The sequence below is a fragment of the Vigna unguiculata genome, chromosome 3, assembly GCF_037176805.1.
Source record: "Vigna unguiculata cultivar grain cowpea cultivar isolate G323 ecotype 2 chromosome 3, ASM3717680v1, whole genome shotgun sequence".
NCBI lineage: Eukaryota > Viridiplantae > Streptophyta > Magnoliopsida > Fabales > Fabaceae > Vigna > Vigna unguiculata.
Genome location: NC_140794.1, coordinates 38,366,839 through 38,393,661, shown reverse-complemented (window position 1 = coordinate 38,393,661; position 26,823 = coordinate 38,366,839). Strand labels below are relative to the sequence as shown.

Below are 26,823 nucleotides of genomic sequence, written 5' to 3'. Positions count from 1 at the left end.
ACAAGGCTACCTAATTGGAAATCTAATCACCTACCAGATGGCTACTGATTTTATTGTATAGTGTGAGGCTGAGAGCACTCTTTGCCATAAAATTCGGCTTTTTCTTTCATCTCATGGTCAAAAAAATCCTCAATGAATCAATGAACCAGTACTCTGACATTTTTGTCATCATCAATCAATGGGGCATGCGCAGTGAGTGAGTGAGTGACACAAAATACTAGACAAATTACATTTTCACCCACTCACTGCACCCTCAACAATTCAAACAAACATAACATATATCCCATCCTTAACTTCTGCAAACTTGTGCAAAGGATCATGAATCATGATCTTGCCTTTCGGTCATGTGTGTGAGCTAAAACTGATACATCAAGGGGTACTCTTGTTTTGCTAAATTTGCTTAGCAAAGGAGAAAATGATGAAGGAAACTTAACTGCAATGCTTGAAGCTATGGTTAGGTTTAAAACCAAAAATAGCAAAGGAGACAACTATCATGGCCTTAGTGCAATAATTGAAGTTATAGTAATGGAAGCATGGCGTTACCAAATGCTGCCAATTCCACTACACGTTTCTTAGGGACTCACTGACATAACCCAAATGCAATATTTTGAAGCTTGCAAGCACCCATGCTTTTCATTGACAGAACCAGATTCCTCAGGTCAAATGCATATTGTGGACCCCAGATTATAACATACCCGTTGCTCTTTTTTTTCTTCTTTTTCTCCCAAAAATAATAAACAATAATGTAGCAAAGTAAATTTGAAATGTGGTGGATCAGCATCCACCTAAAAGGCATTTATGAACTCCCATACCATATATTAGATGCAGATAAGATCAAGGGTGGGAAAAAACAAAATATCTTCTGACAAAAGCATTTTTAACTTTTGATAAAAGATAAGATTTAGCTGGTTATTATTGATTGCATGATACTTCATAATCTTCTGTATATTATGATTTGGATGCATCTCTTTTCTTTTCTTTTTAACTATTATGTTCACTGGTCAACTATCCGTCGTACGTTTATTTTTATTTTTTATTTCAAAGTACGTTAATCTGGTCAGGTGTTTGAATCATATAGGTGAAAGTAATTATATTATACTTATAATTTAATTAAAGTCAATTCTGTTAAACAAATTTTAAAATAAACAGTTTTATTGTAATTGACACGAGGAGTTAAATTCGTACAACGGTGCTTTTAATAATGTTTACTAAAAAGTAAAATTTACCTATCACATCAAGAGATTTGTTAAAATTCATGTGCAGATCATTCAAAGAGTACGGACATTGAAGAGTGATTTGTTCCTATAAAAATATCTTTAACATACTTTTAGATTTACGAGTATTTTGTCTGTACATCATTATTTGCTTCTAATTATTTCAAGTGAAACCATTTTCCAATATTCTCCTTCAAGTCTACTATTTTTGTCCACTTCACACGACCTTTAATGTGTGTCCCAATCTCATGTTTCAACTTTAACTACAATGCGGGTGAAATAAAGAAAAACAATTCATAAACATTATATTCTCTTAATTCATCAACTTTTAGAACTAATATTTAATCACTTTTATTTTGTTATTGTCGGTTTTTATTATTATGTTTACTTTCTGTTATTATTTTAAGTATGTGTAGATTGTGAGTCTTATTTTATAGGAATAATTTTCAGTAAATTAGGGATTGAGTAAGTTGTTCTTTTTGTTGTAAAACAGTTTTATATATTTGATTTCTATTGATCGAATAAAATATGTGTGCACATTCAGTTGTCTTTCATGTATCAGTTTCTCCTATCTAATAGCACACATATAGTCTTTTATTAAATATCGTAATAATTGGTATCAAAGCCCCATAAGAGTCCCGATAACTTGAGTGATCCTTATATTTATATCAACAAATCTTATTGTGCATCCCGTGAAAAGGTTTATCTTTGTGTAATATCTCTGTTCCTTACCCAAAATGTCAACTTTTAATAAGTTTGTGCAACCAGCTATTCCAAAATTTTGATGGCCATATTTTTTGTCTATGACAATGGAAAATTTTCTTCGGAGCAAAGAGTTGTGGAGTTTGGTGGAAAATGGTATTCCAATCCAAGAACCGGGTCTGGACTAGTGATTGAGGTGCAGAAGAAGGTTATGGATGAGGCCAAACTTAAGGATTTGAAAGTGAAAATTTTCTTATTTCAGGCAATTCATAGGGAGATCCTAGAAACAATTATTGTCAAAGGAACATCACAAGCTATTTAGAACTCCATGAAACAAAAGTATCAAGGTTCCACAAGAGTCAAGAGGGCACAACTCCAAGCCTTACGAAGGGAGTTTGAATTGCTCTCTATGAAGGAAGGTGAAAAGATTGAAATTTTTTTGGGACAAACATTGACTATGGTCAACAAAATGAAATCCAATGGAGAAATGATGGAACAAAGTACAGTTGTGAGCCAATTTTTGCACTCACTTACACCCAAATTTAATTATGTTGTGTGTGCTATAGAAGAATCTAATATTACTAGTGTGTTGACTATTGATGAGTTGCATGGGAGTTTACTCGTACATGAGCAAAGAATGCAGGGGATGCAAGTGGAGGAACATGTTTTGAAGGCAACACATGAAGACACCAGTAGCAGAATCACTCAAGATGAGCGACCTATTAGAGGGAGAGGAAGACAACCCTTCAATAAGTCCACCATTGAGTGCTTCAAATGTCACAAACTCAAGCATTTTCAGTATGAATGTCCTGACTGGAAAAAGAAAGCAAATTATGATGAGATTGATGAAGAAGAAGAGATTCTATTGATGGCACATAAGGAGCAACAAACACAAGAAGGACAACGATGGTATTTTGACTCTGGTTGTAGTAATCACATGATAGGAAACAAGGCATGGTTCTTGAATTTGGAGGAAGAACATTGCAAAACAGTAAAGCTTGGAAATAATACTCATATGATAGTGGTAGCAAAGGGCAAGGTCAAGATGCATATTAATGGTATAACTCAGGTCTTGACCATTTTGATTTCAGATGGCTCTTGTAAGATGTTTCATTCTACGAGGGGGTTAATTATGAAAACTGATATGAGTAGGAATAAAATGTTCTATGTTCTATGTTTACAAATAGAAATTGTCTCAGCTAGTGAAGCCTATCTATGGCATTGTCGATTTGGACACCTGAACTACAAGGCCTTAAGCACACTAGCTAGCAAAGAAATGATGGTGGGTTTATCGACTTTAACACAACTGCAAAGCACATGTCAAACATGTTTAACTAGAAAGCAATCCAGGTTTTCATTTCCAAGCCAAAGCTCATGGAGAGCATCCAAGCAGCTACAGCTGGTGCATTCAGATATAGGTGGCCCTATCCAGCCAGCATCACACAGCGACAAGAGGTATTTTCTAAGTTTCATTGATGATTTCACTCAAAAAACTTCAATGTATTTCTTGCATGAAAAATTAGAGGCGCTAGTTGTGTTCAAGAAATTCAAAGCCTATGTTGAGAAGGAGGCAGAAGCGTACATAATTTGCTTAAGAACAGATCGAGGTAGGGAGTTTCTCTCAAAAGAGTTTGAAGAATTTTGTCACACCCATGGCATACGATGACAATTAACCACCTCCCACACTCCTTAGAAAAATGGTGTGGTCGAATGGAAACATAGGACAATTATGAATGCAGTTCATTCTATGTTAAGTGAGAAACAAGTTCCCAAGGTTTTCTGGCCAGAAGTTGTGAGATGGTTGTTCATGTTCAAAATAGGTGCCCAACAACAATAGTGGAAATTGTAACTTCAGAAAAATCTTGGAGTGGTCAGAAACCAGTGGTGGAGTATTTCAAGGTCTTTAGATGTGTAGCTCATACACATATCCCAGACCAGAAGAGAGCAAAACTAGATGACAAGAGCAGAAAATGTGTCTTTTTGGGTGTTAGTGATGAATCAAAGGCATAGAGACTATATGATCCATTTACAAAAATCGTGATCATTAGCAGAGATGTAATCTTTGAAGAACGAGAAAGTTAGGACTGGAGCATGTTATAGTTGGAAACTCAACAACAAGAATTGAATTGTGAAGATGAAGGTAATCCTGTAGGAGAAAATCATCAAGCAACAAGAGAAGCTGATGCAAATGAAGAAGTTAGGAGTGCACATTTGGAAAACAGCTCACTTGATTCATCTCAAGGGAAGGGTGCACGAGCAAGGAGAGTACCAAGGTGGATGACAGATTATGACACAAGGGCATGATTGTTAGAAGAAGAAAATTTGTAGGTGATGCTAGTAGTTGAGAATTATCCAATATCATTTGAAGAAGCTATAATGAGCAAACATTGGATAGAAGTTATGGCTAAAGAAATGGAAGTTATAGAAAGGAATCACACATGGGAACTCATTGTGCTACCACATGGAGTCACACCAATTGGAGTCAAATGGGTGATTAAAACCAAACTCAATGTTGATGAAAAAGTTGAAAAACAAAAGGCCAAGCTCGTAACAAAAGGATATGCACAAAGGCATGGGATCGATTACACCGAAGTCTTTGCTCCTGTGGCCAAACTAGACACCATACGGTTGATTTTGCCTACAACTGCTCAATTTAGTTGGATGGTATTTCAAAGAAGATATATTTGTCCTACAACCTGAATGATTTGTTAAGAAAGGAGAAGAAGAGAAGGTATATTGATTGAGGAAAGCATTGTATGGCCTTAAACAGACACCTCGGGCCTGGTACCACAAAATTAAGGCCTACTTTGCTCTAGAAAAGTTTGAAAAAATGTCCTAGTGAACACACACTGTTCACCCAATCACAAGGAGGTAAAATTTTAATTGTTAGCTTGTAGGTTGATGATTTAATATTCACTAGGAATGATGAAACCATGTGTGAGGAGTTCAAGCAGTTCATGATGTTACATTTTAACATGTATGATTCGGGAAAAATGAGTCATTTTCCTAGAATTGAGATCAAGCAATATTCGGATAGAATATTTTTTTTGTCAAAAAAGATATGCACAAAAGGTGTCAAGAACACGTCTGTCAAAAGACGTAGGGGGAGAAGGGCCTTGAAGAAACATTGTTTAATGAACTAGTTGCAAGTTTGATGTATTTAACTGCAACCATGCCTAATTTGATGTAGACAATGAGCTTACTCAGTAGATTCATGACCAATCCTACTACAGTCCACTAGGTGCAGAAGCATTAGTTTAAGGGAGGGAATGTCAGTGTTTATTGTTTTGTTTTACTTTTTATTATTATTTTAAGTTTTTGCAGATTGTGAGTCCTACTTTATAGGGACAATTCCAATAAATTAGGGATTGAATCAATTGTTCTTTTGGTTGTAAAACAACTTTATATAGCTGATTTCTATTGATTGAATAAAATATATGTGCACGTTCAGTTGCCTTTCACGTATCAGTTTCTCCTATCTAATAGCACACATATATTCTTCTATTAAATATCGCAACAGATATGTAATTATTCGATCTTTATTTAATTATTTAATATTTATAGAATTATTATCAATTTTCTATGATGCACCGATACTTCCATTTGGGTGACGTATCCGTGTCCGACACATGTCTGTGTCCGATACTTTAGGATACTTTATCGATACTTATTAATGAATTATCTAAATTATAAAGTCATAGTACACTACAAGAAAAATTTTTAATAATGAAAAATTTTATTGACAACAAATATTTAGTCATTATACAGTGACTAATTTAGGTACCAATTTAAAAACTAAAAATTATTGACAATTAAAATAATTCCAAACAATTATAATTGATCTCTAAATTGATAATTAAAATAGTTTTTATTATGAATTGGTTTCTAAATTAGTTACTAACATTATCTACCAATGTTTTGACTATCAAAGTAATTGGTTTCTAAATTGTCCACTAACATTAGCTACTAACAATGGTATATTTATTATGTTTTTAAGAATTATTGTACACTTTTCAATATTTATATATCACGTATCGTATCTTATTATTTTCAAAATAAATGTATCGACGTATCAGATACGTGTCGTATCCGATACACGTATCGTATCCGTGCATCATAGTCTATTTTTAAATACTAGAAATAGAAAAAATGTATCTTTTTACATTTAATATTTGATAATATGATTTTTTTGTTATAGTTTTTATTTTAGTTTTTTAAAATATTTAATTAATATTTATAAAAGTTAAAAAAAATAGAACAAAAATTAATACAAGTACTTGTATATCCGTTCCTAGAATAGAGGTAAAAATGAGACAAAAATCACATAACATAAATGTAAAGATAGGGTTGGAGATAAAAATTTACTAAATAAAAATGTGGATGACATACTCATACTCATACCCTTCCCATCTTATTGTAATCCATCCATATGATAAATGAAAGCTACATGTATCCTATGTTGGAATAAATTAATATTATTAACTTGTATTGTAAGTGATCCCTTTCTAATGTGTTCCTTTTATTTTTTTGTGATTTTTTTAAAATGTTTTTAAACTTATTTAGTAATCCATTCTAAAATTAACATGTTCTTTTCAAATAGTAACAAATACATTAACCATCTTCTCACAACTTATTCCACTAATCTATTGTAATTCTAGTAAACAAATAAGACCAATCTATTTCCCAACACATTTATAGGGCTCATTTCTCCACCATGCAAAAAATAAGCCAACTCACCAATTTATGGATAAATAAATAGAATCTTCATTCCTTATTAACTCATGTCACTAGCATCATTTGTAAATGCTTAAACTTGAAATCCTTTCATTTTCCTATTAGTGATTGTTCTCAAATTCCATTAAACATACTCAAATCACACTTTTTTTTAACCCAGATATTTCTTAGTTCATTATTTATACCACTTTCTTTATGACTATTCATTCAATATATTTTTATCTTTCATTTCCACCTATATTTTCTTGGATCCTTTCTCATACCTCATTGTTGTGGTTTAGGAGTCATTGTTAATGATTGATACTTTTCTAGTCCCTTCACCAAATATAATTTGTACCTTTGACAACACATTACATTCTTTATTAACCATTATCCATGACTCGTTCCCTAAACATTAGTATTTTACAATAATTTATCTTTACATTTCAAATTTTTATAGTCCACCTCCCATTTTAGGAACCCTTCCTTTTAAATCGTTATACATATCACAAAAACCAAATATATTCCTCCATTTATCTACCTTATTTGCTATGAATATTTGTTACATTCTTTCTAACCTTTCAAAAACCCTTTACAAATCTTTCTTCTACCTAATTAGAGGTGAATTAGGGGTGGGCATGGATTTAAAATTTTAAAGATCTAATCCAAATCCAATCTAGATTTGAATAATTATATTACATTTTGGATCAAAATCTATTTTTACTTTAGAACTAATTTGGATTTTTTTCAAAATCTAGATTGAAATATTTAGATCAAGTTTTAAATTCAAATTCAAATATTTGTACAAAGTTTTAAATTCAAATCCATTTTTTCATAAAACCAATTTAAATTGAATTTTGTAAAATTTATGTCACCAACCCAACCCAACTTCTCTCAATCCTCATCTCGGTCCAACCAGTCTTGACCCTCGGCTCCAACCAGCCCATCCTGACCCTCAATCCAGGCCAAACTATCTCACCCTTCGACCCAAGTTAGCCCGTCTCGACCTTCATCCCATGTTGTTCGCCCATCCAAGCTTTCTCCTTGGTTAGCCTATCTCGACATTAGGTCCACGTCAGCTTGTCTCGACCTTCAACTTACGCTATCTAGTTCAATTTCATCCTGAATAAGTTCATCTTGATGTTGGGCCCAGACCAGAATATTTCAAATTTTAGCCTAACCTAACCTGTCTTTCCTTTTGTCCTAGCCGACATGTCTTGACTTTTGGCTAAGGTCAACTCGTCTCGACCCATCTCAACTTTCAGTTTGGGCTGACGAATCATGAATTTAAGTTTGTTTTTGCTTGACTCGACGTGCAGATAGACTTGACTTGTGATGAAGGATTGACCCCAACCAAGGATGGAGGCACATGCTTAAGAAGTCTAAGCATGTTTAGAAAGGAATTTCACTAATCCTTCATCCCTTTCATTTGTGTTTGTTATTTTTGATTCCCAAAGTTGACTTAGTTGAATTAACTTTAGTCGACTTGTTGACCTTTGACTAGGTTTGACTTGTTGACTATAGTTGACTTGACTTAAGTCAACATGCTAATCTATGTTTATTTGCTTTGTAGGTTAATTAGGAGTAAGAAAGCAATGCTAGGTGGCGCATGGTAATTGGGGAGCATAAATGATGTGGAGGAGAGAGTAAAGCAAAGGCATAAAGCATAAAGTAAAAGGCATGAAGCAAGTGTACCTATGTACCTCTGGTCTCCTTTGTTTTTAGCACACTTTGGCCACTTTTTGGAGACATATGAGACACATTCTTTGTCTCCTTTTGTGCTAGAACGAAATTAGCCTTGCACACACCATAGTTAGGTCTTTTGTCTCTCATTTTTGTAACCTTATTTGACCTAGTTTCTAGAAGCTATGGTTAGATTTTTGTAGAGACATCCTTAGGTATCTTTTATTTGCTTAGAGGCCCCTAAACTCTTTTATATAAGGGGTGCTCCTAGACATGTAAAATGGTTGAACATTTTGAAGTAAAAACACTCTTGTGTCTCAACCATTTGTGAGAGTTTCCTCCCTAGGGAGTGAATACTTTTAAGCCTTATCTTGCATAGCAAGTGGCGGCACACATCCACTCATCTTCAAGGTTGCCATGGCTTCTAGCCTAGCCTTGTAGTGGCGTGCTTCTCACATTTTTACCATTTCTTTCCTTTCCATTTTATGTTTCCTTCTTCCTTTAATTATTCTTGGTTTTCTATGATTTATGTGCTTTCCATTTCCTTTTCATTTTGAATCAATTCATCATCTTCTCCTCTTGAGCTTTGTGAAAGGAACCTTCACATCTAGATAGTTTGCTATCTTAATGTCCATTGGGGATTTCACTTAGCTTTCTTAATCAAATCACAATATTCAATAATCTTAAAAAGAAACAAGATAATCCTTCATCAACTTGTCTCATCTTTAGGCCCATGTTAGTTGACTCGGTAGAGGCCAACTCTACCGAATTTGGTCGAATTTTAGTCATTGTTGACTCGGCCAAATTTCAGCCAGCGTCGATTTGGTCAAATTTTAGTTGTAGTTAGCTCAGCCTAATTCAAAAAAAAAATCAGTCAAGGCTAACTCAGTTGAATTTCAGTCGAGACCAACTCATCTCAACCTTCGGTACTGGTCGATCTGTCTCAACCTATCTCAATAGGCTTGACATTCGGTCGGGCCAACCCATCTTGACCATTGGCGAGGCCTGACCCATCTCTACCATCGACCTGGGTCGGCCTGTCTCATCCCTTGGGTCAGGTTAGTCCATTTCGATCTTCAACCTGGTAAACCAATCTCAACCTTCGGTCCAAACTGGCTTGTCTCATCCTTCAAACAAGTCGACATATGTCAACCTTCGGCCTGGAGCAGCCTGTCTCGAGTTTTGGCCCAGTTTGGCCCATCATGACGGTTGGCCTGGGTTGACCCATCTTGATTTTTGGTTTAGGTTGGCCCGTCTCGACATTCAAATCTAGTCTTCCTTGTCTTAATCTTTAGCCTTGTCCAGCCCTTTCGACCTTGGGGATTGGGTCGGTCTATCTCGATATTTGGCCTGGGTTGATTCATCTCAACCTCCAACTTGGGTCAGCCTGTCTAGAACTTAAGTCTGGGTCAACCCTTGTCGACCTTCCACCTGATTCGGTCCATCTTTACCTTCAGTCCAACCTAACTAAAAATCTAGATTTTCCATATTTTAAAATGAATATTAAGAGAATGGATATCCAATCCAAAAAAAAGTATAAAATATAGATCAGATTAAAATCCAGATTTAATAAAATGGGTCTAAAATGGGTTGGATCTTTAATTAAATTGCTTTTAAATGAATTGGTTCAGAACAAAAGTAGACCAACTTGGCAAAAATGGATTTTTTGCCCAGCTCTCACTATAATTCTAGTTTTTCTCCTATATTTCTATCATGATAGTTTTTCTCCCATGTCTTTATTGTCTCTTTCTTACCGTCCAAGGACAAAAATAAAAACTTATTTAGTGATTTATATAAAAGAAAATATTATATATAAGATAAAAAAAAATACCAGGAGTATAGACGTACAAATTCCAATACAAAAACTAATTGTGACTTCAGAAAAGATTGTGAAAATGTAAGAAGATGTCTAACACAACACTTGCAACTACCTCATTAAAAGAAGAACATACTAAGTTGATGCATACAAGATACAAGTTAAGGTTGCTTATTGATGCATTGATGCATGATGTGTTTGAATTAGTGATAACTTGTGACTAAAGGAAAAACAATAGTTGCTTAAGCTTCCTATATTGGTAAGGATAACAAAACTCTATTTGTCATTCTTAGAATCGGACAAAAATAACTAAGTATACTAAATTGCAGTTACTAAACTGTATTAATCTAAAATTAACTTAATTATTTATAGTAAAATTGAATTGTACTGCTCAATATTTCAATCTTGAAAAATTAAACTTATAAATGTTAACTACTCATGCTAATTGTGTAGAACTGGACTTTTTTTTTCTTGGATCTGTGTCCGAAAACGATGCAACCTTGGTTTGTGCAAAAACAAGAATTTTTCATGCTTTAGCTGAACCATAATGTATTGTTTAGCACACCCAAACTATGCAACTTGATATGTGCAAAACCAAGATTTTTTTCATGCTTTAACTGAACCATAATGCATAATGTGTTGTGTAGCACAACCGGCATCACTAACAGATATCATATTATGCATGTGATAATTTTATAAATATATACAAATAGTGATACTGTAAATTTATGAATAAGGTTATATACACATGTACAAATATAATTTTAATACAATTGAACCGAATTTTGATGTAATCTGATAAAAAAAATATTTTTGGAAGTTTTAGTCCGGTTTTTTAATATTTTTTCCGATATTTTATTTTTATTCCATAGGTTAATAAAAACCTCTAGCTGATAAAATAAAACAAAAATCAATTAAGATAATTATATATCATAAAAATCAATCATTGTTTTATAGAGGAAATTAGAACTACAACTCTTATCTATGTTGCTTGATGATATTTTTTGATGAACTTAATCTTGTCCCCTTTAACTTTCTAGTTGATAAAAAAAAATTAACCATTTTGCTATATGCACGGATTTATTAAATAATTTTTTCTAATCATCTCATTATTATACATTAATCATAGTTAAGTAATGATTAATATAATCATCTCATTATTATAATTGTTTTCTTGATGACTTTTGATTTAACCTATGTATTTTATCCTCTTTTATCGCCTCTTACTAATTATATCCTCTTTAGGTTCAATATGAGCCCGTGTTAATTTTTGTCGAAACTTTCGATACTTATTTCTTTGTTCAGTATTTTGTACTCTTTCTCATTTGGTTACAGCACTTGTAGGCTCTATTTTTATATTATTTCATTTTTTCTGATAAAAAATATATTAAAAGTTTTGTTTTCATTCTTAATATTAGTAACCGTGTGTGTTGAAAAACATGTGGATTGTAATACGTAGTATGTGATATATTATTGGATATTGAAACGACTAAATTGTTATAGTAATTATAAATATTAGAAATATTTTAAAATTTTAATTATTAAAAAGAAATCATGTTTGTAAACGTAGCATGTGAATATTCTTGGATTTGAAACGATTAAATTATTATAGTAATTATAAATGTTAGAAATATTTTAAAATTTAAATTACTAAAAAAATCATGTTTACTATGGATATGTGGAGTGTGGGAATTTGATATGCATGGAATAGTTTAGAAATCATGACAAGAAATATAGTGGCTTTACTTTTTAAATCAGCATCATCCTGTAGGTGAAACTTATCCAGTAACCATGTCTGATTGGTAATAAATTTTGCACCACAAAAAGAGTAGCATATATGACGTTCTCAATATACTAAATCAAAAACAAAATTTAAAACTCCAGAATTGATTTATATATCTTGACAAGTTGTCTGTATTCTTTTGAATTAAAAACACTTCATCTTTAGATTTGATTGTCGACTCAATTCTATTAATATCATTACTACTATATAATTTTTAATGTTGAATTTTCAATGTCAATACTTATATATGTTCAAGTGTATTTTTAATTAAATGTTGAAACTGTTAGTAAATTTGAGGAATTGGAAATACACAATATAATTACAAGTCTTCTATAGAGAAATAAATGCGGAGAGACTCAGCGAGGAGCTGGAAATGGGGAAGGCTTCCATGGTTGGTTCAGGCTTGGCGAAGCAAAACATTTCACCAACTTCATCTAAATAATATTGTGAAATTTACAACCTAAGGTTTTTGGGTTTAAGTATAATTGAAGACTTATTAAAGAAAAAAATGTTCTAACTTATATATTATAATTTATTTTTAATTTTAGCCGACACCCTTCACGTTAGGTCCAACTATTTCTTTGTTTCCCATATCAAATTCAGGTTCGAACATAACATGTCGGCTATAGAGAATATGAGAAAGAAACTCTTAATATCGTGGAGCTTTAATATGTTCAATATCTTTTTAAAAAATAAATAAATATATGAAGAAGAAAATTGTATATTATTGAGTATTGTTCTTGCAGAAATAATAACAGAATATCAGGGAACACAAATCATATCTTACCCAAATTACTGACTTTTCGAACTGATTATTCCTCGGTTTGGATGCGTCTTCTTCTAATGTTGGCGGATTGGACCCTTAGGGGATTACCTACGAAAATGACTATGACGATCAAGTCAGCAAAGACTCTCAAAGGTCAAATCACAAATTAGTGAATTAATGAAAACGTACACTTAATTGTTGGAGTCCACATGCATTTATAGAGTCATTAATTATGTTTTTTCCTTCTCATGGGCTAGGTCCCTCTTTATTGCGTTGGGCTAATGTTCAGGCTCTGAATGGGCCTAGGTCAGGCCTAAGTCTCATACTTGTGATCTGACACTAGAAGCCACGCTACAATTTCCTAAGTTTGAGGTTGGCGGTTTTTACTTACGTGTTATTCTTTGGAGCAGGCAGCCTTAGCCGTTATGTGTATTATTGTCTTGTTCAGTTAACTAACCGTCTATTCTTTTTATGATAGGACTAGTCATAGGCAGTTCAGACCGGGTAATTAGCCATGTCGATCTTGACCACCTAGGTATAGTACATCAGTCCCTCAGCCTTTGGTGGGATAGGTCACATCGAAGGTTATATGTTGCCAGCTTGAACTGGGTAGTTAACCATATCGATATTAGCGGCCTAGGCACAATACAAGTATATATAAAATGTTATAAGATATGTGTTATATATACACACAAAGCTAACCTTATGAACCACAAGTAAATGAACCTAAAACATGGATCTATGTTAACATCTCCTCAAACTCACAATGCTACGGCTAAATGCATTGAAAGTTTGTCAAATGAAAAAAGAAAGCGTAAAATGGAGTGTGGCTTGGTAAATATATATGCAATCTATAAACCTGAAGGAACAAATGGTAAAGATATAATGCCAAGTTCAAGATGATGACGAGTAAAATGACAATCTGTTTTAATATGTTTGGTTTCCTCATGAAAAACAGAGTTGCGAGCAATATAAATAACATTTTTATGTAGAGGTGTAGGATCTTTCAAATAGACACTCATATATGCAAGCAATGAACGCAGCCAAATAATCTCATAGGTAGTCAAAGTCATGACACAATACCAGCTTTTGTGGACGATCAAGATGTAACACCTTATTTCTTACTCTTCTATGATATAAGTGAATCACCAAGAAAAATACACCACCTAGTAGGGGATTTCCGATTATTAGGATCACCATTTCAATCTGCATCATAATAGACATGCAAGTCTAAAGACAATGTAGAAGAAAGCAAAAGAGACTCAAACTGAGTGCCCCGAAGATACCTAAGAATACGAAGAACAAAACCCCAATGAATTGTTGTGGGAGCTGAAACAAACTTACTAACAACATGAACAACATGTGCAATGTCTGGACAAGTCATAATAAGATAAACCAAACTCCCAACAATAGTTCTATATAAAGTAGAATCAGTCAAAGAAATATCATTCGATAGGAAATATCGTACACTTGTCTCAAGATAAGTATCAACAATTTTGTTGTCAGTAAATCGAGCATGCTCAAATATGTTAACAATATACTTAGACAGCAAAGTCTTAGCTTAAATCCTAGAAGATAACATGCATTAAATGCAAGGAATATTTTATGCACCTACGAATTCTAATAATGGTTAAAATCAACATATAAACTATTATTATTATTAAGTAATAAATGGTAATAAATACCAAAGTTATATCACCTATTTATATAAGGATGATAAACTCTATCTTTTTACTGTGTAGATGGAAAGGAAAAAAGAAAAGTCTACTAAGAACAATCCATACCCAACTAAATGAAAAATAGTTAACTAAAAATTTAGTTTAATTTGAATCAAATGCAATGATTGCATTTACTACTATAAATACCGAGGTAAGGTGATGAAAACAAAAAAAAAAAGAGAGAGAGAGAAAGAGATGAAGAAGAGAAAGTGAAACAAGAGAACCAGTAGAGCAAAAGAGGGCATAATTAACAAACAAGAGAAGAGTCTAAGTGTGAGGGTATAAAAGAAAAAGGAAATGTGCATTTATCTCTTACGATATCTGAAGTGAGGTAAAGCTGTCAAAATGGGTTGGAATCCACGAGCCAACCCGGCTCACCACGGGTTCGGCCCGGGTTGAGTTAAAATTTTTTTACAAATTTCAATACAGGTTGATTTTTGACCCGGCTCATCTAGAACCCAACTCATCCGGGTTGAACCGTGGTGAGCCGGGTTGACTCACCAACCCACAGATAAAAGGGTCACACAAGTGTTTTTTATTAAGTTGAATTTTACATTTGGGTCATGTTAGGTTTTTTTTTAGCCAACACAAATAATTTGTAATTTTTTATTTTGATTTGTATTTGGATTGTATTAAAGTTTATTTAGATTTTAATTAGAATTATAAATTAGTTTTGACTGAAAAAAAATAAAAAAATTGTATTATTTTAATTAAGTGAACACGTGAGCCGACCCGTTTAACTTGTCAACCCGTGGTGCGCTGAGCTAGGTTCAAATTTTTTTGGCTCGCTAAAAAGTGAGTCGGGTTGGGTTGGCTCACTAAATCATCAACTCGTGGTGGGTTGAGCCGAGTCGGACCGGGTTACCCGTTTTGACAACCCTAAAGTGAGGGAAGAGGACATTTATCATTTTACCTCTTTATTTTTTTTTATTCATTATTTATCCATAATTATTTTATTTATATATTTATAATTAGTGAGGTGTCCTTAACATCATTCTAATTTATATCTACTTCCCAATTTTATTTATTTATATTTATCTTCAGTTACACACAGGTCCTATTTATTTATTTATACAATTACATGATTTACTATCAAAACTTTATTATTTATGACAAATAGATATAATAGTTATAATTATTGTAAAAGGGTATAGTTGATGATAAATAAATATTTGATTATTGTAGTTGGAGATATAGTCTAGGAGATTTAAAAGAGTAAGTATTACTCAAGATTAGATGTTTTTTAGTACTCTATTGGTCATAGTGGTACTCATTTATCACGACTACTCTACTCATTACAAAAATTAATTCAAGTCTTTATAAAGTATAATAAAAAAAATCAAGTTCATGGATTTGAAAGAGTTTTTCTTTGATTTTATTATATTCAGATATGTTGTATTTTTACGTGATATTTGTATCATATCCCTATTTTATGATTGTGTATGAGAAACAAAATTTTATAATCGCATTATAGATGGTTGCTCCTATTATGCATGATTCCCTTCTTTATCGATATCGTAGCAATCTTCCTAGGAAATGCATGACAAACGAATGCAGTAAACAATTCAGTAACATTTCAAGGAAAGGAAAATTCTACCATCACCCTCCTAACTGCTCCAAATGCACCTGTTATCCTTAAAGGATAAATTGGAGTCACTTTTTATCTACTCCAATAGTTCAAGTGAATTCTATCCATAACTTTTTTTTTCTCAAACTGCTTGAAGACTAGTATATAAGGAAAACAATGTAACTAAATAATACTCCTTCTCTTTCTAATGTAGGAAATATAATGATGTAAAATATAATATACATACAATATTGTAAAATAAGTTAATTATAAGTTATACCGTGTGACGTGGAAGAAATATATGTAATTTTTAATACGTCAATATTTGATCAAAAAAAGGTAAAATAATTTAATTTTAAGGATGTCACATCAACATAGCATATGCCTTAGTGGAATGTCGTTTGTCATATTAGACAAAATTTAATGATGTTGGAAGGGAGTAAATCCGAATTTGGATTCTTTTTGAATTTTTCTGTATTGTTTATATGTTGTACTTTCAAAATCTATTTATGACACTAATTTTAATGTTTTAAATTATAGGGTTAAATATGTTTTTGGTCCCTCAAGTTTCAGTAATTTTTGGAATTAGTCCCTCATCAAAACTTTATACCAATTTAGTCCTTCATCTTTCAAAATGCATGAATTTGGTCCTTTTAACCAAATTTTGTTAAGTTTATCTGACGTTTCAAGCACATTTCATAATAGTATTTGAGTTAACATTGAAGCAAAAATGTGTCAAATAATGTAAATAATTTAAATACTATCATGAAATGCGTTTGAAACGTCAGATAAACTTAACAAAATTTGGTTTAAAGGACTAAATTCACGCATTTTAAAAGATGAATGACTAAATTTGTCAAAAGTTTTGATGAGGGACTAATTCCAAATTTCGCTGAAACTTGAGGGACAAAAACATATTTAACCCTAAATTATATCGAATAGATTCAAAATCAAACTTTGGAATCAATTCCCATTTTACATTGAGGTAGAAGAAAAAAAAACATATTTATAAAGGCATATGCCAAAAACAACCAAACATCGTATTCCAGTGAAAGCCACTACACAAAATTAAATAATTATACGTTTATACTTTAAATTTATACACTTGATACCAGTATATTACTTCACCTTTACTGCTTGAAGAAAATGGATCATAATAAATTTCAATATTCGTAATGTTTTTTATGATATCTTCTCAGTTCATATTTAAATGTTAAAACTCAAATTTGTTTATGTGCATATTTAGATAAATATTTATTATAAATATAAAAATATATAAGTTTAAGGAATCCGAAATGTAGCACTTAATCTAGATATTTAGATAATTAACTTTGTATTAACCTTTCAAATGAATTCAAGTTAGTAAGTTTAAGCCCATAGGTGGTGCTTGTATATGGGTGAAGATGGTAGTGCTTAAATTGAGGCTAATAATAAATGAGCATGTTGTGGATCCATAATGGAGTAGGATAGGGTCAGAGTGTGGTTCAAATTGGTGATTGAGATATTTAATAATGTGTCCCTCCTTTAATTGTGGATCAAATGAGAGGTAGATTCAATGTTTGGTTAATACTCTCCAATATATGTGGTGTGACAAATCATTCATTCTTGTGAATATTGTCTCAATTTGTTTTGATTTTGATAAAAAAAAAATTAATTAGTATGAATATGAGTATTGATAATGCTTTATATGGGATAGATACATATGTATCTCTTCGATTTCATTACACACCCTTAGGTAATATATAAAACTCTTATCAATTCTTTTTGTCTTTTGTTTTTTAACTTAATTTTAGAACAAATTTTAACATTTTGACTATTTTAACATTTAGTACTTGTTATTCTTAAAGTTTATACTATTATAATTTAATAATTGACATCAAATAAAAGAAAATGTATATTTTCATTACTTTGCTAATGTCATATTGCTTTGTATAATTTTTATTTTTGTAAAAATTTATTTAATTAATATTTTATAATTGTAAAAGACAAATGTAGGTATCAATATATCCATTCTGAATGGGTACGAGACCAAAATTTATACCAATTATAAATAAAAATAAATTTTTAATTAAAAAATAAGAATAAAAATAAAATAATCAAACATGCAACTATTCCTGCAACTATTCCGTCTTCTTCATTTCATTCATAATTATGAACTTTTAAATTTGAAGTTAAATGAGATAATTCCTAGTTTATGTAAATTTATGTTTAAATATTTGTATGTGATTTCATAATTTTCTAACTTATACTATGTTATTTAAAGGAGACAATATATTTACTGTACATGAAATCATCAATATTTAAAATTTTAACTTTTGATTGTTAATTATAATGAATTAATTTAACATAAAACATTACTTTATAATTAATTTTATTAAAAAATTAACTAAACAATTAAATATTTAAAAAATATTTATAAATTAAGTATATTTTTTATATATATGTTAAAATAAAATAAAAAACATAAGTAAAAAAAATTGATGATTAAAAATTTTATTTTGTCCAGTCATGATTGTCCATCCTCCTCTAATTTTAAAATATGACATTTGACCCTTTTTTTTTCATTTCTAATAGAACTAAAGATTTATTAAAAAATATAAAAAATGTGAAAATAAAATATAAAAGAGAGAACGAAAAATATACATAGTTACCAAAAATAATTTACTATTAATTATCACATATGACTGGAATCAAGACTAGTAAAAACACATAAGTCATACTAGCAATATGTCCACACTTTTTATATGATAGAAAATAAAAGTATAACTAAATAATTAATATAACTATTATTATAATAAAAATAATTGTCCAAACATAAAAATAAAAGTGCAGTGAAATATGTAAAATGATTATTATGAATAATTTCTTATAGATTATATAATCTAAAAATTTAATAACATACAGATAAAAAAAAAGGGTAAAAGGGATATAAGTGAGTAAAAAATACTATAAAAATAATTTCTGTTATTAATATTTATAGACTACATATTAAAGATAAATAACTAGTAATTTGATTGGCGGGTTATCGTTGTATATCTAACATTCCAGTATTATAAAAAAGTAGAAAATATAAGATTATTTTTTTTCTTTTATTTGTTTTTCATTTCATTTTCTCCGGATAGGTTGTCAACACCACAGGCTTTAGATATTTTCTTCTGAGGTGATGTCATTCTTTGACTATATAACTCAATTTTTTTTCTACTAAAATGGTGGTGGTGGTCATGTTTGTGTGTTTGATACGTGGAAACCTCAATCTCGTTACCTTTTCTAACATTGTGAAATAATTAACAGTTATGTTTTGTTATAAAGTTAATTGCAGCTCTTTTGTGTGTGTATTAATTATTCTTGGATGGGTGATTTCTATCTAATTTTCTACTGTCGTTCTATCTTATGCTTTTGTTGTTTGGTAAAGGGAAAAACAAAGGGGACTTTCATTTTCATCTTACACTTTTTCTTATGCCAAAGAGATAAACACTTTAAAAGGCTACTTTCTTCATCTGCATTCTTAAACAGACCAAATGGATATTTGACAAAAGGACATGGATAGTGGTTGTGTTCATTTAGTGAAACACCTATTTAATGATTCTAAATGGTTTTGAGGATGCGATGTTGAAAGCTCATTGTCTATATGAAAACCGAACTTGATACAAACTATGAAAGAATAGGATGAACAACCACTTAGTTCTGCCACAAGATAACAGAGTCAATAAAAAAGAAAGACCATAACAAAAGAATCAAGTTAAAGAAAGTTATATTAAAAAGGATGAAAAAGAGAGAAAAGAGATAAACAATAGTTAAGACATGTTTGGACTAGTTCTAAATTTACAGTTTTTCGCTTTCAAATATATATGAAAAAAAAAGGGTACTTTTAGGCTGATTTTGACGGAACCAACATTTAACTAATTAATTGAGCTAGTTAATTTCAATACATTAAGCGTTTAACCGTTCACTATCTTCATACATTATTTCATTTTGCAAGAAGTGATAAACAATAGATAATACATGTTTGGACTAGTTCAAAATTTACAGTTTTTTTGAGTTAAATATATTTTTGTTCTTTAACTTTTTAGTAAAAATTATTAGTATTAGTTCAATTCAGTTTTTTAATTTAAAAAATATATGGATTTAGTTATTTTTATTAAATTTTGTTAGTTTATTTGAAATTTCAAATGTGTTTATAACATGGATTGACATTTAATATGTTTCTACTTCAATGTTAGTTGATAAGCACATTTGAAATGTCAAATAAATTTAACAAATTTATATAAGAAAACTAAATCTACACACTTTTAAATAGAAAATTAAATTATTCTAAAGTTTCAATAACAAACTTATTTCAATTTTTATTTATAAAAGCCTAAAAACATATTTAATTCTAATTTTTTACTTTCAAATTTTTATTCAAACTTTTATTTATAGAAAAATACTCTTTAAACTAATTTTGACGGAACCAATACTTAACTAATTAATTTCAATACAATAAGCGTTTACCCGTCCACTATCTTCATACATTATTCATTTTGCAGGAAGTGATTAGAGCGCTCTCTCAAATTAAGGTTAGATTGCAATTAAGAAGAATAATGATTATTTTGAAGGTAAACCGACAATCACTTTTATCACCCTTTAAGCTAAGAATACGTTTGATTATAACTAAAATATCATTCATTAATGATGAATTTGCTGGTTGGTTTCGAGAGGCTTCTCTGTAGCATATACATGGATGCTGTGTTGCATTCAATAGAAAGGACTTCTAACGATGGATATCGCTAACAATGCAACAATGCCAAAAAGCCAACAAGCACAAATGAACAATGAGAAATTAGAGTAATCTAATGCAAAATTTGGTCTGCTTCCATCGTTTACTTTAATTGCTTCAGTTACGATAATCACAAAGCAGAAACACAAGCGCAAAAAACAGGAAAGGGCATCATTATCGATATGGAGTGACACGGAAAATTTACTAGTAGTAACATCGCTACAACTTTCAAAGACTTGAACTCCAATATATAACAAATTGAGATGTTCTTTTTGAAGGCTATGCTTCCAAAAATATTAAGCACCATCTCAATGTTGTTCAAGTCAGTGTGAATAGATACATTAGAGCTGAGAAAATCATGAGTAAAAATGCATGGCATAACAACAAAGCCTTCTTTCCATGGCAAACACGCCAGTGATACAAACCCTGCCATCAAACTACTACACTTGTTACTGGTGTGTGCTCATTGTTGGTCCTGGTGCTATGGCAAACTGCAGACCCCTACGTTGTTCAGATTGTAGAACAAAAGCAACTTGGGTTGCTGCTAGTGCTGCAGCCTCCTGTTTCACCATAACATGAAAACAATGAGACTTTCCGATACAGTTTCTAAGCAACATGACCAAGAAATATGAGCAAAATGGAAGCCCAAAAGCATGAGTCAGAATTGGGACTGAAACTTACCTGTCTTTGTCGCCTGCGTTGCAAAATACTGATTGCCCAGGCCATGATATAGCAAGGTAAAAGAAAACCGGCAGCTCGAAGCAAGAAAAGCTGCAGAAAATGGTCGTTTAATAAGTTAGCGAGGACAACATATTTAATGAAATACAATTACTTTATGAACCACTTATCCAAAATGAACTAATGATACTCACAGAGAAAAAAGTAGATGGATCATCTTCAGCATCAGCATCCGTGACAGAAAGTGCATGCCTCAAAAGTAAAAGGGCCATTAACTGAATCAAATAGAATGGATTGGATTAAAAGTATGTCCAAGTATTAGCATACTGTTGGCATAGTCAATTATGAATATCAAAGATCATAGCAAAGCAGTTGTAATTGATTTCCTTAATCTTCAAAACAGATATACCAAAAGTTTATACTACTTGCATAGTCAATGTGCATCAAGAACCCAAAGATCATAGCAAGTACAACGGATTTCCTTAAAATTCCAAACAAATATGCCTAAAGGATGATGATACTTCTTGGGCTCGATTATCAACTGTCATGTGTCAAACAACATGGCCTCCAGAAGATGTATTTCGGGTGGACATATATATGACTTCACAAATAATTCGTTAAAAAGGATTTCAAGATTGTGTCTTACAATCAGAGCAACTGAACGACAAAATGCAGCTCCATTGGCGTTTGAAGCGGCATATCCATCATATTCAGCTTCCAAGAATTGACGTTCTGCCTCGGCAATTGCCAAGAGTCGGGGGTCACGCAAATCCAATGGCATGCCAGAGATTGTCCAGCCTCCACTGCAAAAATCATCATAATTCACAAGTGAGAAAAGATTTTGGAACACAGATTGTTGTTCATACACACAAAACTAACAAACATAGAGACTTCTAAAAGAGAAACATTAAGCTTACCCTATATCAATGGTAGTTTCTTCGGGTTGAAGACGAGGTGGTGGGGCAGTATAACCAGGTTCATACGACTGAGAATTACACGAACAACACATACACACACAGAGCATTTGGTTAAATCCAGAGAGAACATAGCACAAAACTATTCTTCATTAAAGATTGCAAGTTAAAATAACGCATGACCATTACCATTATGTAACAACCATAATAAATAAAAAAAACTACACAAAATTCCCCTAGATGAGAAAATCACATGTGAAAGAAACATACCTTGTGACAAATCTCACAAATTATATCACCTTTCTCATTACACCAATGCTGGACGCACTTTCTGTGAGCATACTGCGGAAAAAAAGAAATCCAACGGTTATCAAATCATCGGGAGAAAGACAGAAACGAAATCATATATAACATAAAAGAAACCAATGATGCCACACAAACAACATTGTTCCCCATTATTCTTCGCATGCACAGAACCAATAACTTGCAAACAGATTCACAATACATATTGCCACCAAGAAAATTGCTCCGATCTCTCAATAAGAAAAAAACCCAATTGGATCATCATAGCTTCATAATCATAAAAAGACGTGAATTAAAAATTTTGAACTATTAATCGGAATGTGTGTGCATACCTTAAGACTACCGCTGCAGGAGCAAGGAGTTTCTAAATTGTTGATGCTATCCTCCTCTTGGCAAATGCGACACTCCGCCAAGGGCAGCAGCAGCGCGTTCTCGTCGACGCTGTCGTCCTCGGCCGCCGAAGCGGAGCCGGAGGGGCCCGCCGCAGCTTCCTCCACGGGGGTTGAGGGCTCGGGAGCGGGCTGGACCGGGTGCTGGGCCAGCGGCTCCACCACTGGCAAGGGCCGCACCAGGCGGTCCACGAACAGCACCAGATGATCGCTCATTGATCTTTTTTTTTATTTTTTATTCAAAATAAAAAGAAAAATCAAAACCAAAAAAAAAAGGGAGAGAAAGGGGAAGCGGAACGGGTTTGAGAAAAACCCCGGGATCGCGAAGTGAATCGGCGGATCCCGAGTAAATGAGGGTATCTGAGACTCGCCGGAGAAAAAGGAGAATTTGTAAGAAGGAGAGAGAGAGGGTTGAGCGAGAAAGAGGGAAGAGAGAGAGAGTGTGTGCGTGTGTTAAATGGCGTTGGGCGAATATACAGGGAAGGGGTCGTTGCTCATGCTCTTGTCATTTTTTTAATATTCCCAAGTTTGGAACATAGAAAAAGACATTATGGTCTTTTTAGTCCTTGGCGTCTTCTCTTGCCGCGTAAACCACCCGTTCTCCCTGGGTCGGGTTCCGGACCCACCACACGGGTCATCTCAGGACATATTCAATCTTCTCTTTAAAAAAATGTGAATTATTATAATTATAATTTAATATATTTAATTTAATTTTATCCTATGAATAAATTATTTTTTTTAAAGTTTATTGAAAAACTGATTCTGGTCCTACTTTTATGTTTAGTTGAAGACAGCTAAACAAACATTTTTTTTCTTTCCGTTGTCTGTTTATTGGATTCGGCATTTTGTTTTTGGAAATTTTGTTTTGTGATTTTTTTCCTCTTGGTTTAGAATTATTCGTTGATAGACACTGTGAATAGCCCTTACCAGGTCGGATAATTTTGTTGTCTTCAACAAATCTTTCTTTTAAAAATTAGCACAACCCTATTTAGTCGTTTTTTGACATAATAAATTGCAAATAAGATTTTAATAATTTTTTAATTTCAAAAAACTTCAATTAATTATTAATATTAATATTTAAATTATGCAAGCATTAGAAAAATAATTAATATTAATATTTAAATTACAAAATTTTATTTTAATTCAGCACTTACAATAACTTTTGTTCTTCAATTTGCTAAAACAATTTAACATACTCCAACATTTTTCTTTCACTAACTCTTTTATACCTTCCTCGTTTTCTATACGGGTCAAAGCGTAATCATGTTCTTCTCTAACCTTCTTCTCTTATAAAAAGTGTCGGGAAAAACACTCAAATATGAAATTATCATAACATATTAATAATGTAATAAATTATAATTAGTAAATAATACATAATAGAAATTGTTAACTTATTTATAATATTTTAATTACTTTTTATGTGATTTTAGATTAATTCAACATAAGTCTAAAAACTTAATTAACGCTTTATTAAGCGAGTAGGTGTATAATGTCATCTATGTCATTAACTATAGGCTTGTTAAAAAAATTCATATCTTTAATAAAAGTTTCTTTAATTATACACTAATCCCATATTCAAGGAGTAACTAGTGCCAAAAATCCTCATGTGCATCATGTTACATATCTATGAAAGAAAATTATATGTCATTTTCCGGTATCTTTTCACTTATACCAATATATTAACTTTGTAGGTTTAAAGGATAACTAATGATAAAGAGTCTCAAAGATATGCAAAAGATACTACAATTTCTAGTTTATTGTGTGAGAGGACTCGAGACTTAAGCAATTTGTAGTGGTCATAATACTATAAAACAACAACACTTCTCATTCTACAACCATAAGATCACTATACAAAAAAAAATATTTAATGGGGTTATTTTGCAAAGGTTATACAAAACCTCCAAAAAAAATAACATGATTCAAGATGGTCATGTGAATCATCTAAAGTGATAATAATAGTGGAGGTTTTAATTTTTTTTAAAGAGGTTTATAACCTATACAAATTATAATATATTTTTTTTCATCTTTACGTTTTTTCTTCCTTCATTTTTTTCGGTCGTTCCCTCTTATTCTTTTCTAAACCTTCATTCCCTCACTTTTTCACTTGTTCCCTATTTTTTTTAGCGGTTCTTCGTTCGATATTACTGCTTCTTTATCTTTTCTCACTATTTCTCTTCTCTATATATGCACTTATTTATCTCTTTTTTATCTCTCAAGCCTTTTTTGTGGGTTTCTCTCACATTTTATTTACTAGGTCGCAAAACCACTAGCTTTAACTCGTCAACGATTGGAGAAGACCAGTAGTTGTAGCTCGCAAAACCATTGGTGTTAACTCGTAAAACCACTAGCTGCAAGTACATGCCATTTTTATTCTTAACTTTTTGAGTTGAGGGTGGATTCCTATGGATTTTTGAATGGGTTTTCGAAACTAGTTTTTTAGTTTTTGATTCAAAACTCTTCCCCCAAACACCTCTTTTAGGTTTTGCGTTGCACATTTTAAAGGCTCTACCTTTCACTACCGTTCTCAAATTTGCGGCACCATAAAACCCTAATCGAAAATGAGGTTGATTTTGATGAAGTGACACAAGAGGTCGTTCTTATTCCTCAAGTAGGGTTGACAATCTCCTCTTCTCCTACACCAATGACCAAAACCCTATTGTCTGGTTCGCCGACAATGGTGAACGCCTTGACAGTTATCACCACAATTAGAACATTGTTTGGTGTTGCAATGACCAAAACCCTAATGTCTGGTTCGCCGACAACGGTGAATGCCTTGACACTTATCGCCATAACTACGACATTGTTTGGTGTTGTGATTTGTCAAGCAAGTTCCCTATTAATTTCACTTCTATTTCATATTTTCAAAATTGTTTCTCACACTTAAGTTTTCATAAGGATTCATACCATCTGTAGCAAGTCCAAGTCTTAAGTTTCTTGGTTCTGCACCAAATTCTGGAAATATTTCATCAATCTTCTTCTATTATGGAGAATCAGCTAGGTGTCGAAGAAGACTATCACACTTTTTTTCATCAATGTGCCATTTCATGTTTTTTCGCATCTTCTTTAATGGAAAACAATCATTTGAACCTAGGTATTATAGGCAAGTTCCATACCACCTTAGCAGGTGGACCATCTTTGTCTTCATCACCATTATTTTCATCAATTTTCTTTTTAACCGCAATAAATCACATGTTAGACACGCCTTCAGTGAAGCAAACTTGTCTATGTACAATACACAATAATTAAGGCATGCATGTATCTTTTGGTATTCCAAACTCATTGGACATAGAATTTTCGTTGCCTTGTAATTACAAATAGGTAACACGTTATTTTTTGGAAGCATCTCCTTTTACAACTCCAACAATTATGTGAAACTTTTATCGGTCCATCCATCCCTTGCTTTTAAATTAAACAATTTCAAAATTGTTGATAGTCGTATAAAGTTAGCGCATCCTAGGTACAACTCTTCCTCTGAATCAGACTTAAGAGGATCATATAAATGAACTCTTCCAATATTTTCTTTACCAACATTATGTACCATGTCCTCTAAATGATCACTCATCCATTTGTCTACATAATCTATTCCTCGTGACATCGTAAACTTGTGTAATACTTCTCCATGCCAAGTCCAACAAATTGTATAACTCCTCACTATATCGAAGATGAATAGATGATCACACATTGTGCCCAAGTCTTGACGTATTTGATTAAGACAACAAACACAGGGACACAAATATGTCTCATTAACAAAAATTGTGTGGTCCTTAGCATATTCCAAAAACTCATAAACCCTTTTTTCATACTCTTTGTTGATGTTATGC

General features: G+C 32.1%; 1 protein-coding gene across 1 annotated transcript; it reads right to left on the bottom strand.

The window, feature by feature from the left end:
- Positions 1 to 20,901: 20,901 nt before the first annotated feature.
- LOC114175974 (uncharacterized) lies at positions 20,902 to 23,531 on the bottom strand. Its single transcript, XM_028060845.2, has 7 exons — positions 22,946 to 23,531; positions 22,581 to 22,652; positions 22,314 to 22,381; positions 22,043 to 22,199; positions 21,591 to 21,671; positions 21,400 to 21,489; positions 20,902 to 21,278 (listed from the first exon to the last, which is right to left on the bottom strand). Exons 1-7 carry the CDS (start codon positions 23,216 to 23,218, stop codon positions 21,168 to 21,170), a joined length of 852 nt encoding a protein of 283 aa, XP_027916646.1. The 5' UTR covers positions 23,219 to 23,531; the 3' UTR covers positions 20,902 to 21,167.
- Positions 23,532 to 26,823: the final 3,292 nt, after the last annotated feature.